This window comes from Hyperolius riggenbachi, chromosome 9 (genome assembly GCF_040937935.1).
Source record: "Hyperolius riggenbachi isolate aHypRig1 chromosome 9, aHypRig1.pri, whole genome shotgun sequence".
In the NCBI taxonomy this organism is placed as follows: domain Eukaryota; kingdom Metazoa; phylum Chordata; class Amphibia; order Anura; family Hyperoliidae; genus Hyperolius; species Hyperolius riggenbachi.
This window is the reverse complement of record NC_090654.1, coordinates 193,814,744-193,840,915: the sequence shown is the minus strand read 5'-3', so window position 1 is coordinate 193,840,915 and position 26,172 is coordinate 193,814,744. Positions and strand designations below refer to the sequence as shown.

The 26,172-nt window shown below is 41.4% G+C and overlaps 1 protein-coding gene across 4 annotated transcripts in view; it reads right to left on the bottom strand.

The window, feature by feature from the left end:
* Window positions 1–26,172, bottom strand: part of TAFA1 (TAFA chemokine like family member 1) — a 647,736-nt gene that overhangs the window by 168,188 nt on the left and 453,376 nt on the right. For all 4 annotated transcript variants that reach the window (XR_011024039.1, XM_068253830.1, XM_068253829.1 and 1 more), the window contains one exon: window positions 18,939–18,986. Coding sequence is in view for 3 of the 4 variants with exons in the window: in XM_068253830.1 (XP_068109931.1) it covers window positions 18,939–18,986 (48 nt within the window). In the remaining variant the exon portion in view is untranslated. The remainder of the gene's footprint in view (window positions 1–18,938; window positions 18,987–26,172) is intronic.

Here is a 26,172-nt window from a genome sequence, read left to right as displayed (position 1 = left end):
TTCCTGGACTATAGCATGGAATTGCTTTGAATTCAAAAAGAACATTTTCAAATAGCTCCATATTCCTAACGTCTTCACAGCCAGCTTACAAATGAGAAAACAGATGAACTCCAGTATGAGATCCTGTATCGATTCCACAAATGCTGCACTAAAAACAAGCTTCATTTGTTTTCAGTCAACATTTTGGAAATAAAAAAATGTTGAGTTTGTTTCCTTCTTCAGACTTTTTCTTTTTTTTTTCTGAGCTACTCCTAACCATAGTAATGGCTGATTGTCATTTTATCTCTGCCTTCTGGCTGGAGGTAACAGGTGTTTCAAGGAGTTCTTTGTGAATTAAAATTTGAACTTTAAAGTAAATTCACATTTTACGTCAACTGTTGTGGATAAGCAACAGTGGTAAACCATGACAGAAATGGCCTGTTGACTTTCTTTTGTGTCAGCGCCAACTATAAATTGGTTTGGTAGAACAACTGAGAAAGGTTAGAAATTGCTATAGTTTGTTATAGTTTAAATGTCAGGCCTAGTTTATAAGGCCATGGTTAGGTTAGCATTAGCGCCAGGACAGGTATATAAGGGAGTAGGGAAGTAATGTGGTCAGTTAGATTTTGTGGAGTCTAAGTGGTTATTGGTACTCTTATTATATATATATATAATGAAGACTTCCAAGTTTGTACCCTGGCCACAACACTTTATGCATGAAGACTTTCTTTCCAACGAGTTAAGGTGCTCAACCATTTTGGGGTAAAATGGTTTTGGGCCTCAAGTAGAGATTTCAATAGATCCACCATATAGGCTGGCAATCAACAGGAGAATGAACCAGTGTGTGTTCAGCCATCTCTGCCAAACTAGCTAACTGGACTCTTTAACAATGTGTGCATGTGTGCGTGTATGTAACTTGCAATGATGGGGGGCAAAAAAGGTCTATTCATTCAATAGATCCACTATATTATACAACTTTGTCCCCATACTGAGGGAGGGACAAGGAGCCCTTCCCCGCATCCAAGTCCCCCAAGAAGGAGAAACATGATGAACTGGAGAGCTTATGTGCTATCTGGTATCCTCCCTTAATGTAGAGGGGTTCAAAAGTCAATATATAAATATCCATAGGTCAGACCTATGCGATTAAGTAAAAATACTTATGATTTGTAAATATATGAGGGGACTGATTACAGCTGGATATGTTTTACAACCTTATTAAGAGGGTTTTAAACAGCACAAAAGGGTCTCCATTATATTATTCAAATGTCCTTTTTGGGGGACATTAGCATGGGTAAGTGTTCTTTGTATCTCAATATAGGACCAAGGGTGGTTTTGGAAGGGGTTAGGGAATTTTCTGCCCACACATTCCAAGGAAGTCCTCTAATGGTTAGGTGGGTGGGGATGCACACATCCTCTGGCCACTTTTCTACTAACCACCTGCTTCTATGCCTGGACAGCAGATTGGTAGGAATGTCTAGGAGCATCACATTTTTTTGTGCTATCACTTTCAATATTTTATTTGAGGAAAACCAACAAAGCGAAGCCAGTGAGTCGGCCAAAAACTAGGTGCAGTTCATGACTACCATATCCCTGAAATTCAGTCTGAATGTATCTAAGTTTGATTTCTGTGCTTTTCTCTAGATTTAGGTTATTTCTTATAGTAAATAACAGAAGTGATACAGCTCTATTTTAAAACCGGGCTAAAAACGCACTGAAAGTAAGATGTCAGTGAGATGCTAATAATTTGGCCAGCATGAACATTAAATGAAAATTAAAAGCAGCCTTGTCTTCGCTCCCGCTGACGTCCCCGAGAGCGTACTGCGCAGGCTCAAGCCTTACTGGGCCAGTGCAGTATCCTCCCGGTGACGTCAATGGGAGCGAGGAAAAGGCCGCACGGGCTCAGTGGCTAATTTCGGAAGTGAACCGGCGGCGGGGACTGGAGCATCAGCGAGTGGCTGCGCGAGCACAGAATGTCTGCGGGGGACCATTAAAAGCCCCAGGTAAGTTCAACTCTCTTCCACTTTGCCCCCTACAGTACTCCTTTAAATTACTTCTAGAAATGCTATAAAAGCTCTGAAACTCAAACTCATGAACAACAGCTTCAAATTTAGCTCATTTCATCTTGATGGCCCCCTGTTTCAGGACAAGTCACTTAGGCTATTGATGTTCAAAGTTCTCTATGGACCAGGAAAACAATCCCACATGGTCCTTTCTGCCAGTTTTCCCAGATTTCCTCTATATTTTTGAAAGCACAATGACCTCAGTTCCAATGTGCAACAATTTTTTTTTTTTTTACCGTGGTCAGGAATCTGGATTCTTGAAAAGATTGGATAATTAGTACTTTAGATGTTGGTTTCCTTCAGTATTTTTTAAATATAGACACAGCACTGTAGTATTCATGAAAATAGAGTCTCATTTACAGTAAATGTCTGAAATTGTTGCCACACGAAGAGAAAACTAATTCACCATCAAATAAACGCCTTTCCATTGGAACTCAAATTTGAAGGCATTCTGGCATTCCTCAGTGTCTCAATCAGCTGTGCAGCACTGCCTTCTGGGAATGAATGTGTCACTATACATAAATACATCAGAGGGCAATATAATAGCTTGGCGGATGAGCTTTTTGTCCCTAGGCCTTCTCAAAGGACTAGAGGACATGATCTGCGCATGGAGGAAAAACGTTTTAGCCATTTATTTAGGAAAGGGTTCTTTACAGTAAGAGTGATTAAGATGTGGAATGCATTGCCACAGGAAGTCGTTATGGCAAACTCTATACCAGCGTTTAAAGGGGGCTTAGATGCTTTCCTTGCGTTGAAAGACATCCATGGCTACAATTACTAGGTAATGCCTAATGATGTTGATCCAGGGATTTTATCTGATTGCCATCTGGAGTCGGGAAGGAATTTTTCCCTTTTGGGGCTAATTGGACCATGCCTTGTAAGGGTTTTTTCGCCTTCCTCTGGATCAACAGGGATATGTGAGGGAGCAGGCAGGTGTTGTACTTTATACTGGTTGAACTTGATGGACGTATGTCTTTTTTCAACCAAAATAACTATGTAACTATGTAACTAATCTGTTAATCACCAATGTTCCCAACACGAACGAGGAAAGGGTCATAATCAAGTCACCACTCATCTATTTTCTATTGAGGAGGACAATGGTGGGATGGTAGTTCTGACAGCAAATGTAGTCGGTTCTGATTTCAGGCTCACTAGAGTATGAGTAGGAGAGTCCTCAACAAGGATCAGTTGTTGTCACATAAAAGTCACTGTTAACATCATGATTTAATAGTAATTTTTACTTTTAACCCCTATTTTATAGAACTATTGAGAGAGGGAGGCAACCATAAGTGTAATAAATTGTTTGCCTGGAAAGGGACATTTAAAGTAATGGAATGTGTGGAATTTGGGGTGAACAAAATGTGTAAAACACCTGCTGAAACTTTTTCTAAACTGATGGCCAAAATGTTATTTCCCTTCTTTCACCTCCTTAGGACCACTCTTAACACATACACCCCCCCCCCCCCCCCCTTCCGAATCCTCTATTTATACTTACAAACTACCCCTGAAGTTTCAGTGATGAAATCACACTGGATTTTCTATTAGACACTCTGATGTCTTCTGGAAATAGGCCACTATGCAGTTTTAGGTCTAACCTGCTGCAGTGTTGTCCAGTGGTGGTGGTGGTGGGGGGTCAAAAATCATGGCTGTTACAACCATTAACATCTTTCTCTTGTCTAAGTAAACAGAGAGAAACGGGAGGGGAAGTGGCACAGTGGGTTCTGGCACAAAGGATTCTGAGATGTAGTGTGGAAGGATGTGGGAGGAAGTGAGCCAATAAAAACGTTGTTTCCTTTGGGAGCGAGGTATGGCTTGAGAATGAGGCAATGCTCAGAGAACAAAAGGAGTTTGAGGGGGGAGGAGGAGGAGTGCAGTCTGCTCAGAGGGAGGGGGGATTCATATTATCCTCCAAGTTAAGGACCTCAGTAGGTGGATGAAACATTGATTTTGGTTGGGATAAAGGCTTAGATCTTTAGGGTAGGTGGTTGAAGTGTGATGGAAGGAAAAGATGAGAAATAATTCCTGGAATTCATCTGTAAAGAACCACCAATGCGGAAAGCTTGTAAAAATACATGGTCACATATACTTTAACAAGTACATGTTTCAAGTATGTTTTCCAAGTTAAAATACGCTATAAATTACTTTTCGCCTATGTGCATGCCGCTTACAGTAGGCAGTAAAATTCTGACAAATCTGACAGGTTTTGGACTAGTCAATCTCTTCATAGGGCATTTTCAGAGTTTTCTTTCATTTTCAAAGGCATCTTTTGAATGAACTACCACAATATTGTGCAAATGAGTAGGCAGATTGACTGATATCTTTGTATAGATCCTTTCCAGTAAATGCTTTTATAAAGAAAAAAGAAGATACTGAGAATCACCCATGAGGAGATGGACTAGTCTGAAACCTGTCAGATCTGTCAGATTTTTACTGCCAGCTGTAAGTGACAGAAAGATAGCAACAAAGTAATGTATACATTTAGGGTGAGGAGGCGCCCAGGTAAAGATAAAACTAGGTTAACATCAAATAAAATGTAGAAAACTTAGGTGGTTTACCTCAATAACGACAGTCAGACAAGATAATAAGATCTATCATGCAAAGGCAACGGTCTCAATGCTATTGACTATTGGTACTGCGGCGCTTGTATTGGCCTCAGATGCGTTGCCTGTGCATAATAAAGTCTTATCTGACTGTCTTCATTGAGGTAAGCCACTTCATTTTTCTACGTTTTATTTGATTTTAACCTAATTTTATCTTTACCTGTACACCTCTTTACCATTAATTTGTGCATTACACCCCCATCCCATTGAGGTTGGAGGAGTTTCCTTTTGGGTCACATGGTTGACACCATTGTGACATCCAGTTGTTTTTGACCTAAGAGAGCGACCGTATCCAGCCCCGTTGGGACACCCCGAGTGGAGTTGGGTTCATTGTCTCCACCTGCCTTATGCTGGATACACACAATGCGTTTCGGCGTTCGTTGCGTCCGTCGATACGCAGCGATTCGATTATTTCCGACATGTCCGACTCACGTTTCGATGGATTGTTAGGTCGATTTGCCATATTTTACATGGCAATCGACCTAAAAATCACCGAAATGCGTTCGGAAATGCTCGGAAATAATCGAATTGACGCGTATCAACAGACGCATTCGACGCGGAAACGCATGGTGTGTATTCAGCATCAAAGCAGATCCGAGATGAAAAACTAACTATAACAAGTAACTTGTCTATATATCTTATCTAAAATTTAGATAGTTTACACAGCAAATCTAGCTGCAAACAGCTTTAATAGAAAATGATTATTTCTTCCTGTGATACAATGACAGCAGCCATGTTGTTTGTAAACATTACACAGAGGCAGGCTTATCTGTATCTTGAGCACTAAAAACCTAATCCCCCCCCACCCTCCTCTCTCCTTCCCTCTGCCTCTGAAATCAATGGCTAGTAACACCTCCTCCTGCCCAGACCGAGCTCCCATGAGCCCTTGCTACTGCCAAGGCTCTCTGAAAACCTGTGGGCGTGGTTTATTTAGTTTATAGGGAATTAGAGTATTAAAACAAAACCAAAAAAGTATTTGGCTTGAGGAATGCCCTATAAACAATAGGAAAGGAACACAATTATACAATGAGTAAAAGTTCATCTCTGATCCACTTTAAGTGGTTGGTTGCCCCGTTGCAACCCACTTTTGTAAGTAACTTCTTATTGATTTAAAACACTATCCATTAGCTACTAACGCGCTGCACTATTTGGGCTACTGTTGTCTGTGTCTTTTTTTCCTCAGGGTGTCAAGACAGCCCACTCTTCTACAAAGTAATATATAGCACATTTTACTAAGAGAAAATGTATGCCTTATATGTGTGTTTACATGTATTCTAAACTTTATAATTTTTGTGATATTGGTCCTTTACACAGACAGAAAGTAACTATTATAATTATTATTATTGTGATCTTTTATCAAAGCAGACTATGAAAGATGAAGAAAAAAAATTAATTACAATCATTAATATCGTTTGTATCGAATGAAACCTTTAATACATTGTGGAGTTCTTTAAGACTAATGATCGTTATGTAAATGAAAGTAGTAGACCACTTGTCCTCAGGAACTTTGAGTAACCTCTAGGTTGTGTGTTAAAATGAAACTATAACAATAAAACTTGGTCTTTCTGTTGAGAAATTAGCGGCGCCCTTCCCCGCCAAGACTGCGCACCATCGCCTATCGTCGCCGAGTCCTCCCGAGCTGTAATTGTATTTTCTGATACAGCCGATTCCCATAATTTCCCTGTCTGCTTGAAGTACTGGGCTGAGTTTGCAGACAATAGTCTGTAAAGTACCTATTCAAGCACATACAATTCCGATATTAAATCTTAAAGAGCCTATAGAGGAAGAAGGGAGATTAGTCTTACGAAATTCTCTAATTATTACACGTTATCATTATCACATATTGTAGGAGGCAGACAGCCTCTGTGATGCTGAATCTCTGGAGGACACAAAGAAGTGGATTCTGCTTGATAGCTATTTGCTTCCATCATAATACCAATAATGGAATTAATATCAGATCATATAAATTCCGGTCTTTTATTCTCAACAGTACTGAGCGGTGATGAGAGAGGTACGGAGGGAATTTTACCTTCAAATTAGGCATTAGAGTCGGGAAACTCACCGACAAGCATAATCTATTGGAAATTAACTTGCTACGTGAAGCATAATAGAAGAAAAAAAGATGGATTCTGTCTGAGGATGAAAACACGCTCGGCAGTTTACGATCATATGAGAGAATGGGCAAAAGTAGGGTCATTCAAGGATTTCTCAAGTAATGCTGTAGTTAACAAGCGGACCTGCCTCTCTGCTCTAAAAAATAAGCAACAGCATACTAACCTTTAAAGAAAACATTTCTTTGTTAGAGCTGATACAAACACTGCAATAAATCTGCAGTGTGTCTACTTCCTGCTTTCATGGAAGCAGACCTAGGGTTAAAATCCTTTGTTTACAAATTAGATGCTCTGCCAAGGACCACTGGGATTCCTGAGCTGACACAGCTGAGAGATCAAACTACACTTGTGATTAGCCACAGAAGAGGGGGAAGTAGACAGGCTAAGCTCTCTAAATACATACAGGGTGCATGTCTCTCGGTTTTCCTTCTGTCCTGTGCAAGAGTTCAGGTCCACTTTAAAGTAAATCTGACATTTCCTTTGTCAAAATAAAAATGATCTGCACTACATGGAACATATTTACTACATACTATTTATTTGCTTTTCATTTTGGTGCTGGAAATGTGGCGTTCAATAATTATTCACGTGTATGCAAATATAATACAAATTGTATGTAGCTTGAATTGGGCCAATGAAAATCATCAGAAAGCACATTTGATTGGCATATCCCAATTTGTACCTCATTGCCTTTGTTTACAATGGCAGTTGTCAATCACGTTTTGTTATCTTCTGGCTGCCCCCTTTTGAGAATAACAAGCCAAAGATGTTCTCTTTTATGCAAATTCTATGGGACATTCACAGTGCGACGGTAGCATTGCATTGTAACTGCTTGCAGTGTGTTACTTCTAAACGCACACGTTACCGGGTACAGGAAAGCATACTTTTCATTGCCTGTGTGCCTTACTGTATCTACTGTATGTGATGATAACGCAGCATAAATGTGCGCTACCACCTTTTTTTTGCGTTGCGTAATGCTGCGTTGCAACTTTAACATCGTAATACAACGCAACGTCCCACTGTGAATGTAGTCTACAAAAAATAAAATAAAAAATCATACTAATATTGCCCCCCCTGTAAGCTAGAAACTTATATTAAGATATCCATGTCGTTTTCTGGGCCCCAGGGTCCAATGTTCCCTCAAATTTATTTTTTCGACGGGATACCACACACTCCCGGTTCAGGTACCCTTTAAAGATGGAGGTTTTGAAGGCTTTTTGAGTGTTTTTGAAGAGAGGAAATTACAGAGGGTGGGAGCAGCCCTAGAGAAGATTTGGATAGGTGTGTGGGATGAGATTGCAAATGCAGGTGATCAATGAAATGCATCTTTTTTCAAATTTTCATTCAGATTTGATGCAAATGGCATGCAGCTTGGAAATGGAGTTGATGCACATTTTGACTAGCACAATTGTAATTTGCATACAAATTGCATAAAAAAATCTGCATTCAAGTAAAAAAAATGTTAGCATCTCATCCATAAACTGTATTAATAAGAGTGAGGAAGTCATTAGATGGTCACTGTAGGGGCAGAGAAGCCTGTCATGGGTGTACTGTGGAAAGTCGGAAACATAAGTCAGACAGGAGTCATGATTTGAAGGCAAAGCAGTCTGGCTTGAATGGGATTCTGATGGGAAATTGAAGCCAGTCTAGATATCTGCAGACAGGAGCAGCATATGAGGAGTATTGAGGAGGACAGATAAGACTGGCTGCAGTATTTATGAGAGATTGTAGAGATGAGAGTCTAGTTAGTGGAATACCAGATAGGATGGATGTTGCAGCAGTGACAGTGAGAGATAATAACAGCATGCACCAGAAGCGAAGTACTCTCTGGGAATATGAAGGGATTTATTTTAAAAAATGTTGTGCAGGTGGAAGTGGTAGGTCCTATAGTTGTTCTGGTTATGGGGAACAAAGGTGACACTATCATGACAGTATGCCTGTGGGGTGAGAGTGAGTTACAACTCACCTTCTGCGATCCCCGCATGCAGCCTCTTTGTTCCTTCTCTCCCAGGCGTCCATCGCATTGTTGACAGCGGCCCCCTGTGATGGTCTAACCGCATATCACTACAGGGGACGCTGTAACCGACGCAAGGGGCACCTGGGAGAGGAAGACGATAGAGGCTGCATGCAGGGATCGCAGGAGGTGAGTTCTAACTGCGGTATGGCCGCTTTCCGACGTCCCTGCAACTATGTTTGGCTACCTATGCACCTACCTATCTAACCTATACTGGGAGCACCTATCTAACTTATAGTGGAGGCTCCTACCCAGGGCCGGCCCTAGACTTTTTGCCACCCGAGGCAAAATTAGAAAAAATCGCTGCCCCCCCACCAGCTGGGGGGGGGGGGCACCGAGCTGGTGGGGTAGCTGGCAGAAAGGGGGTATTGGGCCTAGTGGTGGGGAGGGGGGGTCGGACCCCCCTCCCTCGCCTGGGTCCCCCGATCTGCGCTCCTCCTCCAGCGTTAAGTACCCGCCTGCATATGATGAAGCGGCAACGGGCGGGGGAATCACTCACCTCTTCCGCGTTCCATCGTGTGCTCCACTGCCGTCACTTCCTGCAAGGCCGTCCACTTACAATACAGTGGGCGGTGTTGCCGGAAGTGACGTCAGTGGAGCACACGATGGAACACGGAATAGGTGAGTGATTCCTCCGCCCATTGCCTCTTCATCATATTTTAACGCTGGAGGAGGAGCGCAGATCGGGGGACCCAGGCGAGGGAGGGGGGTCCGACCCCCCTCCCCACCGCTAGACCCAATACCCCCTTTCTGCCAGCTACCCCTCCAGCTTGGCGGGCGGGCCCAGCACCCATGGACAGGCGGGTGCCGCCCCCCCAGATCTGCCGCCTGAGGCAAATGTTTCACCCCGCCTCATGAGCGGGCCGGCCCTGCTCCTACCTATCTAACCTATAGTGGGGTCACCTACCTATCTAACCTATGCTGGGGCACCTACCTATATTACCTATACTGGGGCAATAATACTGGCTACCTATGCTGGAGGCACCTACCTGGCTAAGCTATACTTGGGCAACTATACTGGCTACCTATACTATGAGTACCTATGTCTGTCTACCTATACTGGTGGCAAATAGACCTGGCTAACCTATACTGCGGGCACCTATTCCTGGCTCCACGGGGGTTGGGCAAATCCTGTTTAACAGGCTTCAACCGGTGGCAGTTTTATACATGTCAAGTTTCAGGAACTTGTCAGCCATCCACAATATCATTGTACTAATACCTAATTGTGGATAGATTGCTTTAAAATAAGACTATGATCAATAACGCAATATATTGGCATTACTGATTTCAGCCCTTTAAAGTGGTGCCAAAGTACTGATCTGTGATTCATTGCTTATGCTAAGACAAGACAAATACTACTATATTGCGCTTTTCTCCTGGCAGACTCAAAGCCAAAGTTGCAGTCACTTGGGCACGCTCTGTAGGCAACAGCAGCATTAGGGAATATTGCCCAATCAATGTATTTTCCTGAATAGATGCTGGCTTACAGAACAGGGGGATATGAGATTCAAACCCTGGTCTCCTGCATCAGAGGCAGGGCCCTTAACTGTTACACTATCCAGCCACTCCATCTCAGGGTCCTTTTGCACTGTGCATATTGTGTTGCGAAAAGCAACACTGCTAAAAGCAGTACAATGAAAGTATGCTCCACTGCCACTGTAAACATGTGCGTTGCCTGGTTATAACACAGTATGCAGTGCATTACTCTGTTGGAACCTGCCACACCAAACTCAGTATGAAAGCCCCATAGGAATATCATTTCCTCATATTGCGATGTGATTTTGTCCATTGCAACATGCGGTGTGGTCTGAAGTGGGTTTGCAGTGTGGTCTGAAGTGCTACTAATAACTGCAAAGAAATGATAAGCAGTGGAGACAAATAAGAGTGAAAAAAATGGAAACAAGTAGACACAGAGAACTGTTTAGTAGCTCAAATATTTAAAACAGGCATCACCTTACACTGCAGCTAGTTTTCTATTCATACACACACAGAGTCACAGCTAACATTGCATATTTTAAAATGGGGATAAAATCAGTAATGCAAGTATTAATCAGAGTGCCAAAATGTAACCATTTGACATCAAACAAAACTTCCAGTTTCAACAGTTCATTTATATGACATGAAGGAGCCCATTTGAAGCACTTAACAACAGACTATGTGATAAGGGTTTCTACTTTGGCTCAGCAATGTCATACTGTTCAGATGGCACTTGGGCAGGTGCACATACAGAGCTTTCTGAAAAGATCACAGCTTGCAGCTCTGGAAAAATCTGCCGGAAGTGGCTGCTCTTGACCAAAGGATGCCAAGATGAGAGACATATGGAAGCTGTCATATTTATTTACTTTTAAACAATAGCAGTTGCCTGACAATCCTACTGATCTTTCTGGTCAGCAGTATCTGAATCACCCACCTGATACAAAAATACAACTTTGTGTTGGAAACATGCTTGTTCAGGGTATATTGCTAAAAGTATTGGAGACAGTGGATCAGCAGCGCAGCCAGGCAATGTGCATTGTTTAAAGGGAAATAAAAAAGTAAGCCTCCATATGTCTCTCCCCTCGGGTTCCCTTTAAAATGTACCTGAACACTTGCACAGGACAGCAGAAAAGCATAGAGAATTTAAAGAGTTTAGCCTGTCTAATCCCCCTCATCTGTGACTAATCACAAGTTGTAATTCGATCCCTCAACTGTGTCAGCTGACTGCCACAGCAGAGCAGCTAATATTTAAACCCAGGATGTTAACAATATGTCTGCTTCCACGAATCAGACTGTAGACAAACTGCAGATTTATTGCAGGTTTTTTATCAGCTGTAACAAAGAAATGTTTTTCTTTAACCACTTCCCAACTGAGGGGTTTTACCCCCTGAGCACCAGAGCAATTTTCACCTTTCAGCGCTCCTTCGTCTATAATTTTATCATTACTTATCGCAATGAAATGAATTCTTGTTTTTTTCGCCACCAATTAGGCTTTCTTTAGGTGGGACATTATGCCAAGAATAATTTTATTCTAAATGTGTTTTAATGGGAAAATAGGAAAAAATGTGGGAAAAAATGTATTATTTTTCAGTTTTCGGCCTTTATAGTTTTTAAATAATGCATGCTACTGTAATTAAAACCCATGAAATGTATGTGCCCTTTTGTCCCGGTTATAAAACCGTTTAAATTATGTCCCTATCACAATGTTTGCCGCCAATATTTTAGTTGGAAATAAAGGTGCATTTTTTTCAGTTTTGCGTCCATCCCTAATTACAAGCCCATAGTTTATAAAGTAACAGTGTTATACCCTCTTGACATAAATATTTAAAAAGTTCAGTCCCTAAGGTAACTATTTATGTATTTTTTTTAAATTGTACATTTTTTATTTTTTTTTTAATTACAAAAAAAAAAAATTGGGGAGTGTGGGAGGTAAGGAGTTAATTTTTTGTGTAAAACAAGTTTATTTGTGTGTAAAAAAATGGTTAGGGTGTAGTTTTACTATTTGGACACAAGATGGCAACATTACCAATTTGTTTCATGCGACCTGCAAGCGTCCTTCCGGATGCTTGCAGGAAGTAGAAAGAGGCTGAGACTTTGTTATTTTTTCACAATGATCGCGCTGCTCAGCCGAGCGGCAGCAGATCATTGCGGAGCTTAGATCAACGAACGGGAATGGATTTTCCCGTTTGTTGATCTCTGGGCGAGCGGGCGGCGGCGTGTTTACTAGCGGCGGGCGGCGTGTTTACGAGCGGGAGCGCAGACAGCGGCGGGAGTGCGCAGAGTACGGATTTCTCCGTCCCTGGGGGTGAAAGGATGGAAAAAGGGGCGGAGAAATCCGTACGCGCGGGGGTAAAGTGGTTAAAGGTTATTATGCTGTTGCTTATTTTTTTAGAGCAGAGAGGAAGTTCTGAGTTCAGGTCCGCTTTAGAAGTCATGTTACACATGAAATGATCAAAGAACTTGAATCCAGCTCCGAGCAGGAATATAAAATATTCTGCCTGGAGTTGTGGAGCTTTCAAACACTCACAGAGTTAATTGTTTCACTTGAATTGCCACTGTGGAATACAAAATTACGACACTTTACTTTTATCCATTGTTAACTTCAGAAAAAGGGGTTTCCTGTGTTGGCCCCTAACTCCAACTTTAACACTTCTTGTGTAATTACATCTGGAAATAGGTTAGAAGCTCCTGTATTCAGAGCAGACTTTAATTCTCTGGAAATTATCTGAGTACAAAATATAATTAATCATCCTCTGTCATACTTTTATTATACACAGGATTCTCCAGAGTCGAGTCTTTGTTCATCCCTCATTCAAATTCTTTGACCTTCCTCCTGACGCCATTCAGACCTCAGGTGGGTTTTTTTCTTCCTTCGTCCGAAGCCCAGGAAATGCTGGATATTGTTCTGACTCATTTGTCAAGTCCATTATCTGCTCACAAACTGCCCGTTTTCTGCATACGCTTAACATTCTCCCTTATAGAGACATCGAGCCATTCTGGAGGACGCCACTCGCCGACATTCGCCCAAAAGAATTCCAGTTAAGACGCTGCCATGAATCATAAAACTGACTGTTTTCTTTGCGGCCTAAGGAGCTCGTAAACAGCATTTGCATATTGTGCATACAGCTGTTTCAACACACGCGGATCACTGTGGTTCATTAAAATGATTTGATTTGTCAGAATCTCGTTAGAATTTTATTCACAGTGGCGGTAACCGTCTAAAGTAATATATGGTGGCATCGGCCTGCCTTTCTCCAAATGCGCAGAACAAAAGGGCTGAATGTAAGTAGACAACATCGGCCTACATAATAAACAGTATCATTTTCTAACTCGGCTTTGTTTATTTATATTTATTTCTTTTTTTTTGGTTAAAGTCCCCAAGGGATAAGGGAACAAGAGAGGAGGATCATCACATAGCTCTGGAAAGAGATGACAAAGCAGTGACATAAAAGGAGCACTTCTCAGTCCTCGGATACGGTTAGCATCCTTTATGGAACGCTTGTCAGTCCACTGCATTCACCTCCAGTAAACAGAACGGCAGAAGGTGGGAGACGCCATCGGGACGCAGTTTAGTTTAATTAATATGTCCGATGAGATCAGTTCAGCTAAGTGTGAAGTACCTGAATTCTCAAAGTTGTTTATAGAACAAAAAAAGATTGTTCTGGAAAATTGTTGACACCAATGACCACAAAGATGATATTTCTGTATAACTCATGTGTAATGGGTAAGAGGTATATTTATTTGGTGTATGGCACATGACCCAGGCATCATAACTGCCATCAGGGGTGCAACTACAGTAGAGCAACCCATGCGACTGCATGGGGGCCCAGAGCTATAAAGGGGCGCCAACTACTAATTAACTTCCTTCGATAAAGGACGGGGTCCATCCTTCAAAACAGGTTTTTTTTTGTGACTACGAATATGAAGATTACGATATTAACACTTGTTTTCTGACCCTTGCAGGATGGGCTCCCAGGCTGTGAGGATCACAAGGGGTAGGCGAGGGAAAGGGTTTTAACACTGGGGGTAAAGTTTTTCGAGCGGAGGGACGGGGCATGATTTGTAGTTACAACCCTGACTGCCATACTATATGCTATCCTCCCTCTGACTAGATGGGAGGAAGTCCAGGGGCCGGAGGCTGTGGTGTACTCCCTTACTATTGTGAGCACCTCCTTCACCTTACAGGGCTCCCTTACCACCTTACCACCACCACATCCATATTATTGGATGATGCAGCATCTCTCCTGGCTGTCCTATGACCCTCTTCTCCACCCAACAGATAATCACTGGTGATGGGAAAGATTATCCTCAGTAACAGGATGCAGGATAGAGGGGGAGGAGCACAGGACATATAGCATCAGCTGTCACATGAATCTAGATCAAAAAACAAACTTTGTGTCAAACTAGCAAAAGATGTTTTAGGTAATAACTTGATTAATAATGACCAACTGTAGTTTTCAGGGCCAGGACGAGGCAGAAGAGGCTCCAGCCTCTGAGCGCTGCACCATGAGGGATGATGGCTCACTGCTCTCATGCCTGGCTGGCCACCCACCTGCCTCCCTTTCCTGCCCAAAACTGATATTACGGTAATGGTCCCGCGCCTGGCACCCACCGCCCTCCCTGCCTCTTCTACACTCACAAGCCAAGCGCAACCTCATAAGCCGGCACCCGGCGCTGTCATCAAAAAGATGACTGGCGCGGGTCGGCTGTGTTGTAACTTGCTGCTAGGCAACAAGCAGGAAGCGGGGGGTTCTGTTGTGCAGAAATGAGCGCTGGCTTCCTGCAGAGAACAGTGCAGAGTGACTGCAGCATTGCCTAGCAGGGGGAAAGCGGCGCTCAACTGCAGTGCCAGGAGGTCGGGTGACGTGACTCTGATTGCCATCATTCACAGGACACAGCAATTGGACAGGAGGAGGCAGTGAGTCCATGCACAGTAATCAGTCTATGTGGGACAGGGAGGGAGGGACCCTTTGGCTGTTATTTGTATGTAAACAGAGGCGCCAGCAGGATAAAAGCAATCACTAAAAGTTTTAAAATATGCTGGGAGGCAGCGGTGGATTTACCTCCAAAAGCAGACTAGACAACTGTCTGACATAAATAAATAAATACTTTATTGGTACCCCAATAGATGCAACACGTTTCGCAGGACTAGGCCCGCTTCATCAGGCAGTAGATAGGGGACAAACAGTAGCTATTTTGCAGCACGTATAGCGCTATACGTGCTGCAAAATAGGAGGCGCTATACGTGCTGCAAAATACTGTTCCTTTAGTGGTATATATTTTAAGGCCAGAACACAAAGTCTGGCCACTTCGGGTTCTGGCCGGTCAGGATGCGAAGTGACCGTGTTGCAGCGGCCAATGTCGGACAGAAATGAGTTTGATGCTGGCTCTGAGAGAGAACAGATGTGACAAGATACTGTGGTACGGTGATCCTTGACTAGGCTGGTTTTACACTAGATTTTTGCATTGCGGTGCGATGATATGCTCCTGCCACATCCCACCGCAACAGCCTACAATCATATGACTCTGAGGCAGAGTGCGCAGACAGGGCGATATGCGTAGCGCCGCCCTCAGGAAGTAAGTCACTGGGATTCCTCTCAGTCTGCGCATGTGCACTGTGATGCGCATGTTGTTTGCAAAACCTGTGTTGCCCATAGACTTCTATTACCCCAAGCATCATATGACTCTGAGGCAGAGTGCGCAGACAGGGCGATATGCGTAGCGCCGCCCTCAGGAAGTAAGTCACTGGGATTCCTCTCAGTCTGCGCATGTGCACTGTGATGCGCACGTTGTTTGCAAAACCTGTGTTGCCCATAGACTTCTATTACCCCAAGCATCATATGACTCTGAGGCAGAGTGCGCAGACAGGGCGATATGCGTAGCGCCGCCCTCAGGAAGTAAGTCACTGGGATTCCTCTCAGTCTGCGCATGTGCACTGTGATGCGCACGTTGTTTACAAAACCTGCGTTGCCCATAGACTTCTATTACCCCAAGCACGGTGCGGTAAGCTCGGTGCTTACAGTAGCACAATGCAGGCTGTGCATCTGGATTGCGACGGATTGAATAATTCCGATGCCTCGCAGCGCAACACTGTAAGTGTGAATTTCCCCATTCCCTTGCACTACCGTTGCGTCAACCTGCAGTAAAACAGGGTAACGTAACGCACACTAGCAATGCAAGTGTAAAAGGGGCCTTAAAGTAAGGGGCATCTAGGGCATAAGCCATATTTGCCACATAGATACCCTCTGTGCATATAAAATTTGATGATTGCTTGGTGGTCTGGCTACAAACAGTAAGATCAGTGGCGTAGCAATAGGGGGTGCAGAGGTAGCGACCGCATTGGGGCCCTGTGGGACCCACCCTCAACCACAGAATTAGCTCTCTATTGGTCCTATGCTGGTAATAATCACTTCTATAGGTGATTTTATTAGTAGTAATCATTAACAAACTGTTCCCCATTCCCTTCTTGCACCTCTGACACTGTGGTTGTCCTTGGTAGGTTTTGGTGTGCTATATCAATTGTTATGTATAGAGTGCTTGGGGGGCCCCAATATAAACCTTGCCCAGGGGCCCATAGCTCCTTAGCTGCGCCACTGAGTAAGATAATGGATAACTGAAAACACTAATACTGGCAAATGCGCACTTCTCCACTGTAATGCAAAGAGTGGATGCAGGCTTCAGTAAATCAGTAGTGGATCAAACAGAAACTTAAATCACAAATATTGTGGCAAGTTAAACAGTTCACATACTTGAATCTCAGTTAAGCACTTAGTGGTTTGGGCAGCATTCAGCTTAGAGATGAAAATGTATTCAGAATAGCACATAGAATGTATACAATGACTTATTACCACGCTTTTCATTTCATATTCTACATTGCAAGCATTTTGCACATTCATACATATGGATGTGTCAGCTTTAGGCTCCCATAAACATGAGTGCTGCTAGCAAACCATCGGTTTTCAGGCTCTGGCCAGGATGAATACATGCAAACATAGGAATATAAATATAAAATAATTGAATACATCAGAACAGTACCTTCTGTAAGAAAGCTCAACCTCTTTTTTTACATTTAAGCTGACACTGTCTGTTTGCAGCATGCTTGGGAGTAGAGATGGTCAATAAATCCAGTTTTCATTCAAATATAATGCATATTGTATGAAACTTGGAAGTGGGCCAATCTGAATCCGCAAGAAGTGCATGTGACTTAATTAGTGCCAAGCTGTACGCAAAGGACTTTTATTTTCTAAAATAGGTTCCTATGTCCCACCTTTTTTTTCTCTTTTTACCTGGTCTGGTTGCCTTTGCCTAATTGTGCATTGCCAGTGGGATTGTGGTGGGAAGTTTTGTGTTTTTCAGCTACAATAACTAGCTTATCTCAGCAAGCAATTAAAAGAAAGCTTCCTATTTTGGATAAGATAGAAACACTTCGACCAGAAGGTAATTGAGCCTCCCCCTACCCTTTGAAGTGTTCCACAACGATGTAAGCCTATTTTCTAGGTGATGTTTGCTGTTTGAGAGACAGGTGTGGTAGTAGGGAGGGTAAATTAACACTGAACTGAGCTGACCTGGGTTGTTAAAAAGGGCACTTTTGACATCACAGAGAAACAGTTAAAGAGGAACCGCAGTGAAAATAATGTAATGAAAAAAAGTGCTTAATTTTGACAATAATTTGACAATAATTATTTATAAATGATTTAGTCCATGTTTGCCCATTGTAAAATCGCTCCTCTCCCTGATTTACATTTTGATATTAATCACATGGCGGCATTTTTACTGCTGACAGGTAATGTCTGTGGAAAGAGATGATGCACTTTTGGCAGTTGGAAACAGCTGTTATTTCCCACAATGCAACAAGGCTCCCACAGTGTGATGTCAGCACCTTGGTGCTTACATCATACTGTGGGAGGGGTTTCACCACAATATCAGCCACACAGACCCCCCTGCTTCTGACTGGGATGTTCAATCCTTGGTTACAATTTCCCTTTAAGATAGAAACCAGCAGAAATATTATTTTCTTCTTTTTCATACCACGTTTCTCCTCAATCTGACAGTAAACGCTAAAAACAACATGGTTTGTTTTATTATTATTATTTTTTTTTTCAGTTAAAGTGGATCCGAGGTGAACTTTTACTCATTGCATAATTATGTTCCTTTCCTATTGTTTATAGGGCATTCCTCAAGCCAAATAATTTTTTGGTTTTGTTTTAATACTCTAATTCCCTATAAACTAAATAAACCACGCCCACAGGTTTCCAGAGAGCCTTGGCAGTAGCAAGGGCTCATGGGAGCTCAGTCTGGGCAGGAGGAGGGGGAGGTGTTACTAGCCATTGATTTCAGAGGCAGAGGGGAGGAGGGAGGAGGGGAGATTAGGTTTTTTTCACAGGCTTAGTGATCAAGATGCAGATAAGCCTGCCTCTGTGTAATGTTTACAAACAACATGGCTGCTGTCATTGTATCACAGGAAGAAATAATCATTTTCTATTAAAGCTGTTTGCAGCTATATTTGCTGTGTAAACTATCTAAACTTTAGATAAGATATATAGACAAGTAACTTGTTAAAGTTAGTTTTTCATCTTGGATCCGCTTTAATATTGAGTTTCATTGGACTTTAAATCTGCAAGCAATCTGCATCCCTTGTTGGAAGGAGATGACCTCCTTATCAGACCTACCAGAATGAAATGCAAAAATGTAAATGGCTTACCTATTTCTCCCAATTTTTTGTGGTCTGGAAAGTGACCTGAAATAAATCCTAGAGAAAAAGAAAAGAAGTAAAATTGAATGAATGCAGTACTAACAGCAAAATAAACAATAATACCATAGCAATAATAATGCCAAACTACCACAGACATTGGCAAACTTTTCTTTTTCAACCTTAACCTCCATTGCCCTCTTGATATGTCCTTTCTGAATAAAAAAAAATAAATAAAAAATAATGCACTTATGGATACCTAACCACAACCTCCTCCCAACATACAGTCCTTCTTGACACCTTAAAGAGGCACTATGGCGAAAAATTGTAAAATGTAAAATATGTGCAAACATAAACAAATAAGAAGTACATTTTTTTTTCCAGAGTAAAATGAGCCATAAATTACTTTTCTCCTATGTTGCTGTCACTTACAGTAGGTAGTAGAAATCTGACAGAAGCGACAGGTTTTGGACTAGTCCATCTTCTCTTGGGGGGATTCTCAGGGATATATTTATTTTCAAAAGCACTTAGTGAATGGCAGTTGCTCTGTCCAACTGCCAAAAAAACTGTGTAGCGAGCAGGGAAGCTGGCCAGCATCATTGTTTAAATCTTTTTAGGAAATATCTTTATAAAGAATAAAAGCCTTACTGAGAATTCCCTATGAAGAGCTGGACTATTCCAAAACCTGTCACTTCTGTCAGATTTCAAGTACCTACTGTAAGTGACAGCAACATAGGAGAAAAGTAATTTATGGCTCATTTTACTCTAGGAAAAACATAATTCTTATTTGTCTATGTTGGCACATATTTAATATTTTAAAATGTTTCGCCGTAGTGTTCCTTTACTGTTAAAGCGGAATATAACCCTACATTTCAACTTTGCTCTAAAACATTATTTACAGCATATTATATGCAACCAGCATTTTTTTTTTACTAGACCAGCATTGGAAGGGTTAAACACAGAGGTTTAAAGTTCCATGGAGAGATATGCAGAAGTTCAGATAGATACATTTAACTAAATAGAATGTAACAAGTGATAAATGTTACACACTCTTTGGCTGTCCTCCAGCTCCTTCTCAGTCAGAGATAGTGAGTCACATTTTACACTTAGATACATTTATGTAAACAAAATGTATCTATGTAAGCTTCGGATGCGTCTGCAGTTCTCTCCAGGAACTTTAAAGCTCTGTGTAACCCTTCCAATGCTGGTCTAGTAAAAAAAAAATGCTGGTTGCATATAATATACTGTAAATAATGTTTTAGAGCAAAGTTGAAATGCAGGGTTATATTCCGCTTTTAGTCTAACCACCCCTTACGTCATCACCTAACCCTCTTAGAATATCTTAGAATAGAGACTATCTTTATACCATACTGTATATACTGGGAAAGACATCCAAGATTAAAATTGTATAAAAATGGTAATGGAGTAAAATGAATAACATAAGAATAGTACATTATTGTATTATTGGTCTGGGCCATACTTAAATCACATTTAAGAGTTAATATTTTAGCAAAAACAACACTAGTACCATGTATTATTATTGTATAATAATTGCTATTATGGTGTTTGTTTTACTGTATTTGTACTTGCAGTACCAAGAGTTGTACGTCACAATTTCAACCTTTCACAATGGTTCACTAATCCAAAGACATCATTAATTAATCAGAAAGCAGATAAACAAGGTCATACAAATAAAGGTGACTAGAAAGCTATAAAAGACTGATACAGATCAGTGGTCCGTGATAAACTGTCCCACTGGACTCCTTAAAGGGCGTTCAAAGGTTTTTGACAAACGCAACCTCAAAAACATTACAATAGCTGAGCACTGGGGAAAACATAAAGAATGATTCCGGGCGCATTATTTGATGAGCACGAAGATCTTATACTAGCATTCTACAATGTACTTTCATTACTAGGCAATACAATCAGATAGGTGCAATGTCAGTGAATGACAATATGTATATAGTTATATTAGAAGAGTTAAAATGAAAAAGTGAACCTTTGCCTTTGCATTATACATCATGAAGATGTTGTTCTTTAAAGTAAGGCTGCATCACTTGTGACCGAATCAGGACAGAGGCTGTGGTCAGCGCCAGTTCTACCAAATGGGCAACTGCTTAGGAAGCCAAGCTTCTTGAGGGTCCCCAAGTCAGGTATTGAAGAGGTCCCAACTGTGGCCAGGACCATTTTTCTGAGAAAGGCCTAACTGGGGACTTAATGCACCCTCTATGCAAATGCAGTCAACAGGGCAGCACAGAATCAGCAGGTTTCTGTTAGTCCTATAGTGTCCTGCTTATATGACAACCAACTGATAACAGGCGGTTTTCCCGGTCCATGAGGCGGATCAACTCACACGACTGTTGGGCTAATATTGTGCGGTTGGCCACATGTGTACAAATGATTTAAACGTTGTGCACTTGTTTTGAATGTAGTAACATCCTGCAGTCTGTCACTCTGCTTATGCATGCAGCATGTGAATAAGCTGTTTGTTCAATTGGTTGGGCGTGCAGAAAGAAGAAGCCTAACCTTCAAAGGATGATAAAGACAAAAGAAATACCGAGAGCCCAATATAGTGTAGTATGCAAAACAAAGGGTTGGAAATGAAAAGTATATAATGTATATACTCACAAACGTGGGTTACCTCCTAGGTAACCACTGTATAGGCAGGTGAGGAGATTAGACCTGTCCTCACTCAGGATTAAAAGTCGCTCTCTGTAGATAAGGAAATAAGGGGCAACACCCCTCCACCAGAGGTGGATATTGATAATGTAAGAGTGAACAGAGGCGCCAGCAGGATAAAAGGTTCTAAAAGGCTTAAAATCCCCCAGGAGGTGGTGGTGGACTCACCTTCCCGAAGCAGACAAGATACCGTCAGTTTTATGACAACAGGTTTATTAATATACTCCAAAACAAACAGTGCAACGCGTTTCACGGATATGTTCCTGCTTCCTCAGGCAATAAACAGATAGGAGTACACAGTATAGTCTCAAGGTCACGAATAGCGCCTCTGACAGAGGCGCTATTCGTGACCTTGAGACTATACTGTGTACTCCTATCTGTTTATTGCCTGAGGAAGCGGGAACATACCCGTGAAACGCGTTGCACTGTTTGTTTTAGAGTATATTAATAAACCTGTTGTCATAAAACTGACGGTATCTTGTCTGCTTCGGGAAGGCGAGTCCACCACCACCTCCTGAGGGATTTTAAGCCTTTTAGAACCTTTTATCCTGCTGGCGCCTCTGTTCACTCTTACATTAACCTTCAAAGGATGTATGTAAACCATTATATGGCAGCTTACATTGGGGACACGCATTGTCTTACTCTCCAGTCAGTTGAATATAAATAGTACCACAGTTAATGTTTTGCTTATCATTGCTGATTTCATTATAGGATTCAGCAAAATACTACTATAATAGGAATGCTGTACTACTACTACTACTATTTTGAAGCACTTCCTATGGGAGATCCTCTGCAAAGTTTTGTCCAATTTATTCTTGTCAAACAAATAAATATATTGAACCGAAAATACTATTATTGATGCTCATTCAGATTCCGCGGAATTGAGATTTCCGCATTTCCGATCGTAAATCGGCATTTCCGATTCGGAAATCAGAAAATAGACATGTGAAATCTGAACTCGGTAATTTTAGCCCAATTACAAGACTGATTTCCATTTTTTCGATTTCCCTTTTTCCAATTTCCACTTTTTTAATCTTATTTTTTGCATTCCATGATGCAAAAAATGGTAATAAAATACTCCTCGGAAATCAGAAAATGGGAAAAATGGAAATTGACATTGGCGGAAATCAGAATTTCCATGGAATCGGAAAGGGGCATTTTTAAATACTATAAGATTCTACAATATAATGAACAAAAACTACTTCACCTTTACCGAAATAAGAATAAAGTATAGCCAGCTGAACATACATCACATGGGCAGAACCTAATAATAAATCAATAACAATATAAATCACTAATAATAACCTAATAAGATGATATATTCAGCAGAGTGAAGGCATTGAATAGGTGTAAAATATTCTTGTAGGTGTATTGTTGTGCAACTCACACACTAAATCCTGGTTGGTTTCCTGAATTAAGTGGAGACGACTGATGAAATATTTACTGAAGGAAAACGGTTCCATAGACAATATAGCGCTGACATGGAGCAGATAGCATGTACCCGGCGAGATCTTGATACCGTTCCTGCTGCTCTTTAGGGACCGAACATCAAATATCTCAAGCTGCATTGCCAGCCTTCAGCCTGACTCACTTCAACACCCCTGCAAACATCCTTATCTGCTATATTGCTTGGAGACAACATTATTTTGTGTCCTTGGCCGTATCTGAAATGAATTTGTTTTGGGCTTCTTGGAGAAGATTGACAGCTATGCTCGGTGACTTTTAAACAAGCACCTGACTAAAAGCTCCGGTTCTTTAATATAACAAGGTTGAATCAATAGTTTGTTTCATTTACAGAAATATTTTGCATCTGTGGGCCTGCTTGGCCGAAGGTTGTTTCCCCAGCTGCTGGAAATTGGTGTGGGAATAAGCAGTGCACCTTTAGTTTCGACATACCTTGTGTGGGAAGAGATTTCTGGTACTGGTACAGTAATGTTACTGCATGTGATATTACAGCATAGTTTTATCACTTCTGAAAAACTAATAATAAGTAAATAAACTTGCCACTAAAGGAAAACTCAATAAGGAGTCATTAGACTGGAAATTGAATAGAAATTTCATTTGAAACATTTGATTTTTTTTATGGGGGGTTTCCAAAGATGTCAGCTGCAAAGGGTCTAGCGTTCCATTAAAGTCTCTCTTTCATATGCTTTCTGACTCATGCTGTTTAAATGAGACTACGCATACACAGCTTGGTTCACACATACAAAAGGGTCCAGTACTGTTCTGTCAGTTTTTGAAAGTTACGTTCAGTTTTGTATGTTTTTCTATGGATGTGTTCACACATACATCTGTACATTTCTGGTCCAGTCCTGTCCTGTCAGTTTTGTATGTATTTATATAGCTTTGTCTACACATAGAAGGTGAACAGTTCTACTCCAGTGAGGTAAAACTGATGCAAAACTGACAGGACTGGACTAGAAAGGTACAGATTTATATGTGAACAGAGAAACTTGAAGTGACAAAAAATCTAGAAAACTGGTTGTGTGAGAGCAGAGTGGTGACTGCTCTCACGTACCACTCGATACCAACAGTTACCGAGTTCACAATCACTCTGTAGTTATCACTTCAAATATTGGGCTGACCCGTTTGTCACAGACAGCATCAACATACAACACACTGCTCCCTCTCTTCACCACTAGTGCAGTAACCTACCAGTCAATCGGCCTCCTCTCTCAAGTCAATGATAAGGCCGGCACTTCCTCAATAAATCTTCAACCTTGAAAACATGAGCCAACATTTGAAGACCAATCCGGTCTCTTTATGCTTACATTAGGCAGCTATCGTACTGCAATCATTCTTTATGATGTGAGGGGATCCAAGCCTTCTGCTCATGCAACACCTCAAGGATAGGAGAGGGAATATGGTTTTGTATCTGGGTTATAGGGTACCTGAAGCAGATCAGGTGACTTTGCTCGGAGATCGGTAGGTGCCCAATAGATACCTGTGATAATTATCGATAATCAGGTGCCAAGGCAGTGAGTTGGGCACCTGTTGCAGTAGTATCAGCCATAGCAAATTGGCTGCTATGATCGGAGGAAAGATTTAATACATTTAATACATTGACTAAATAAGGTATAAATTAATATAAAAATGTTTTAAATATTTTATCATAGTTTGGTTGGAAAAAGAATATGTCCATCAAGTTCCCCCAGTAAATTTGGTACAACACTCTTACATATCCCAACTGATGCAGAGCAAGGCAAAAACTCTTAGCCTGCATGCAGCGAGTTAGAATAACGCAATCAGTTGCAGCGCTTTACCATGAACAGCCTCATAGAATTGGGTGGTGAGTTGACAAGCAGAATTAATCTGACCACTATGAACCTAGCCTGTCACATTGGTGCGTTACAGTCTGTAGTGTTGGACAATATAATCACCTTGCTAATGCAATGTAGTTATGGTATATTGTAATGGTACAGTTCACACTGGTGCCTTAGTGCAGTGAGGTGCCTTAGTGCAGTGAGGGGTGTTGCCACTAAACGCGCACGTTAACAGTTGAAATGAAGCATACTTTCTATGTATTGTATGCTTTACTATATGCATTGCATGGCAGGCATTATGTGCGAAGCAACTTTTTCACTCTGTTGCAATTCTATTTTTCCAGGCAATGCAATGCCCCAGTATGAAAGCCGCCTTACAAGGCTTGGACTAATTAGCCCTAAAAGGGATTAAGATATTCATTAAGTTATACTTAGAAAAGTTCCTCCTTAAATGTAAAAAAAAAACACAACTTCATAACAATTAAAAACGCCAGTTCAGTACCATGGTTTCCCATACCAATCGAACAATCACTAGCTTATACCCTTAAGTATCTGACACCATCAACAATCTATATCATCAACAATATACATTCACAGAAAAAAATTGAAGAGAAAGGGATACCAAAAAGCAATCTGTCCTCTTCCCCTCCATCTGTATCCAGGCTACTGCTGCAAGTCAGGTTTGCCTGGAGCTTGTTAGAGGGAATTATATCCCTATAGTACGGTAATTAGGAAGTAAAAAAAAAAAAAAAAGATAACAGACTTTGCCACTCAGTAATGTTTTGAAAACACAGACAAGTAAAACTGTTAGGACCTTGGTCATGACATCACATTGTAGGAGCGGTTTCACCACATTATCAGCCACAGAGTCCCCCTTGATGATGTATTTAAAGGACCACTATCGCGAAAAAAGTAGGCAGTTAAAATCTGACCGAATCGACAGGTTTTGGGCCAGTCCATCTCCTCATGGGGATTTTCAGGATTTTCTTTGTTTTCAACAGCATTTCCTCAACAGCAGTTTAACTGCCAAAATAGTAAGATACCAGCCAGCTTCCCCACTCACTTGCACACTATTTTGTCAGTTAGACTTTGCAACTGCTGTTCAGGAAATGCTTTTAAAAACAAAGAAAACCCTGCGACTCCCCCATGAGGAGATGGACTGGCCCAAAACCTGTCTGTTCTGTCTAATATTAACTGCCTACTTTTTTCGCAAATAGTGGTCCTTTAAAAAAAGTTAAAAAGGAACTATTGTGAAAATTTTAAAATTTAAAACACATACAAATAAGAAGTACATTTCTTCTGGA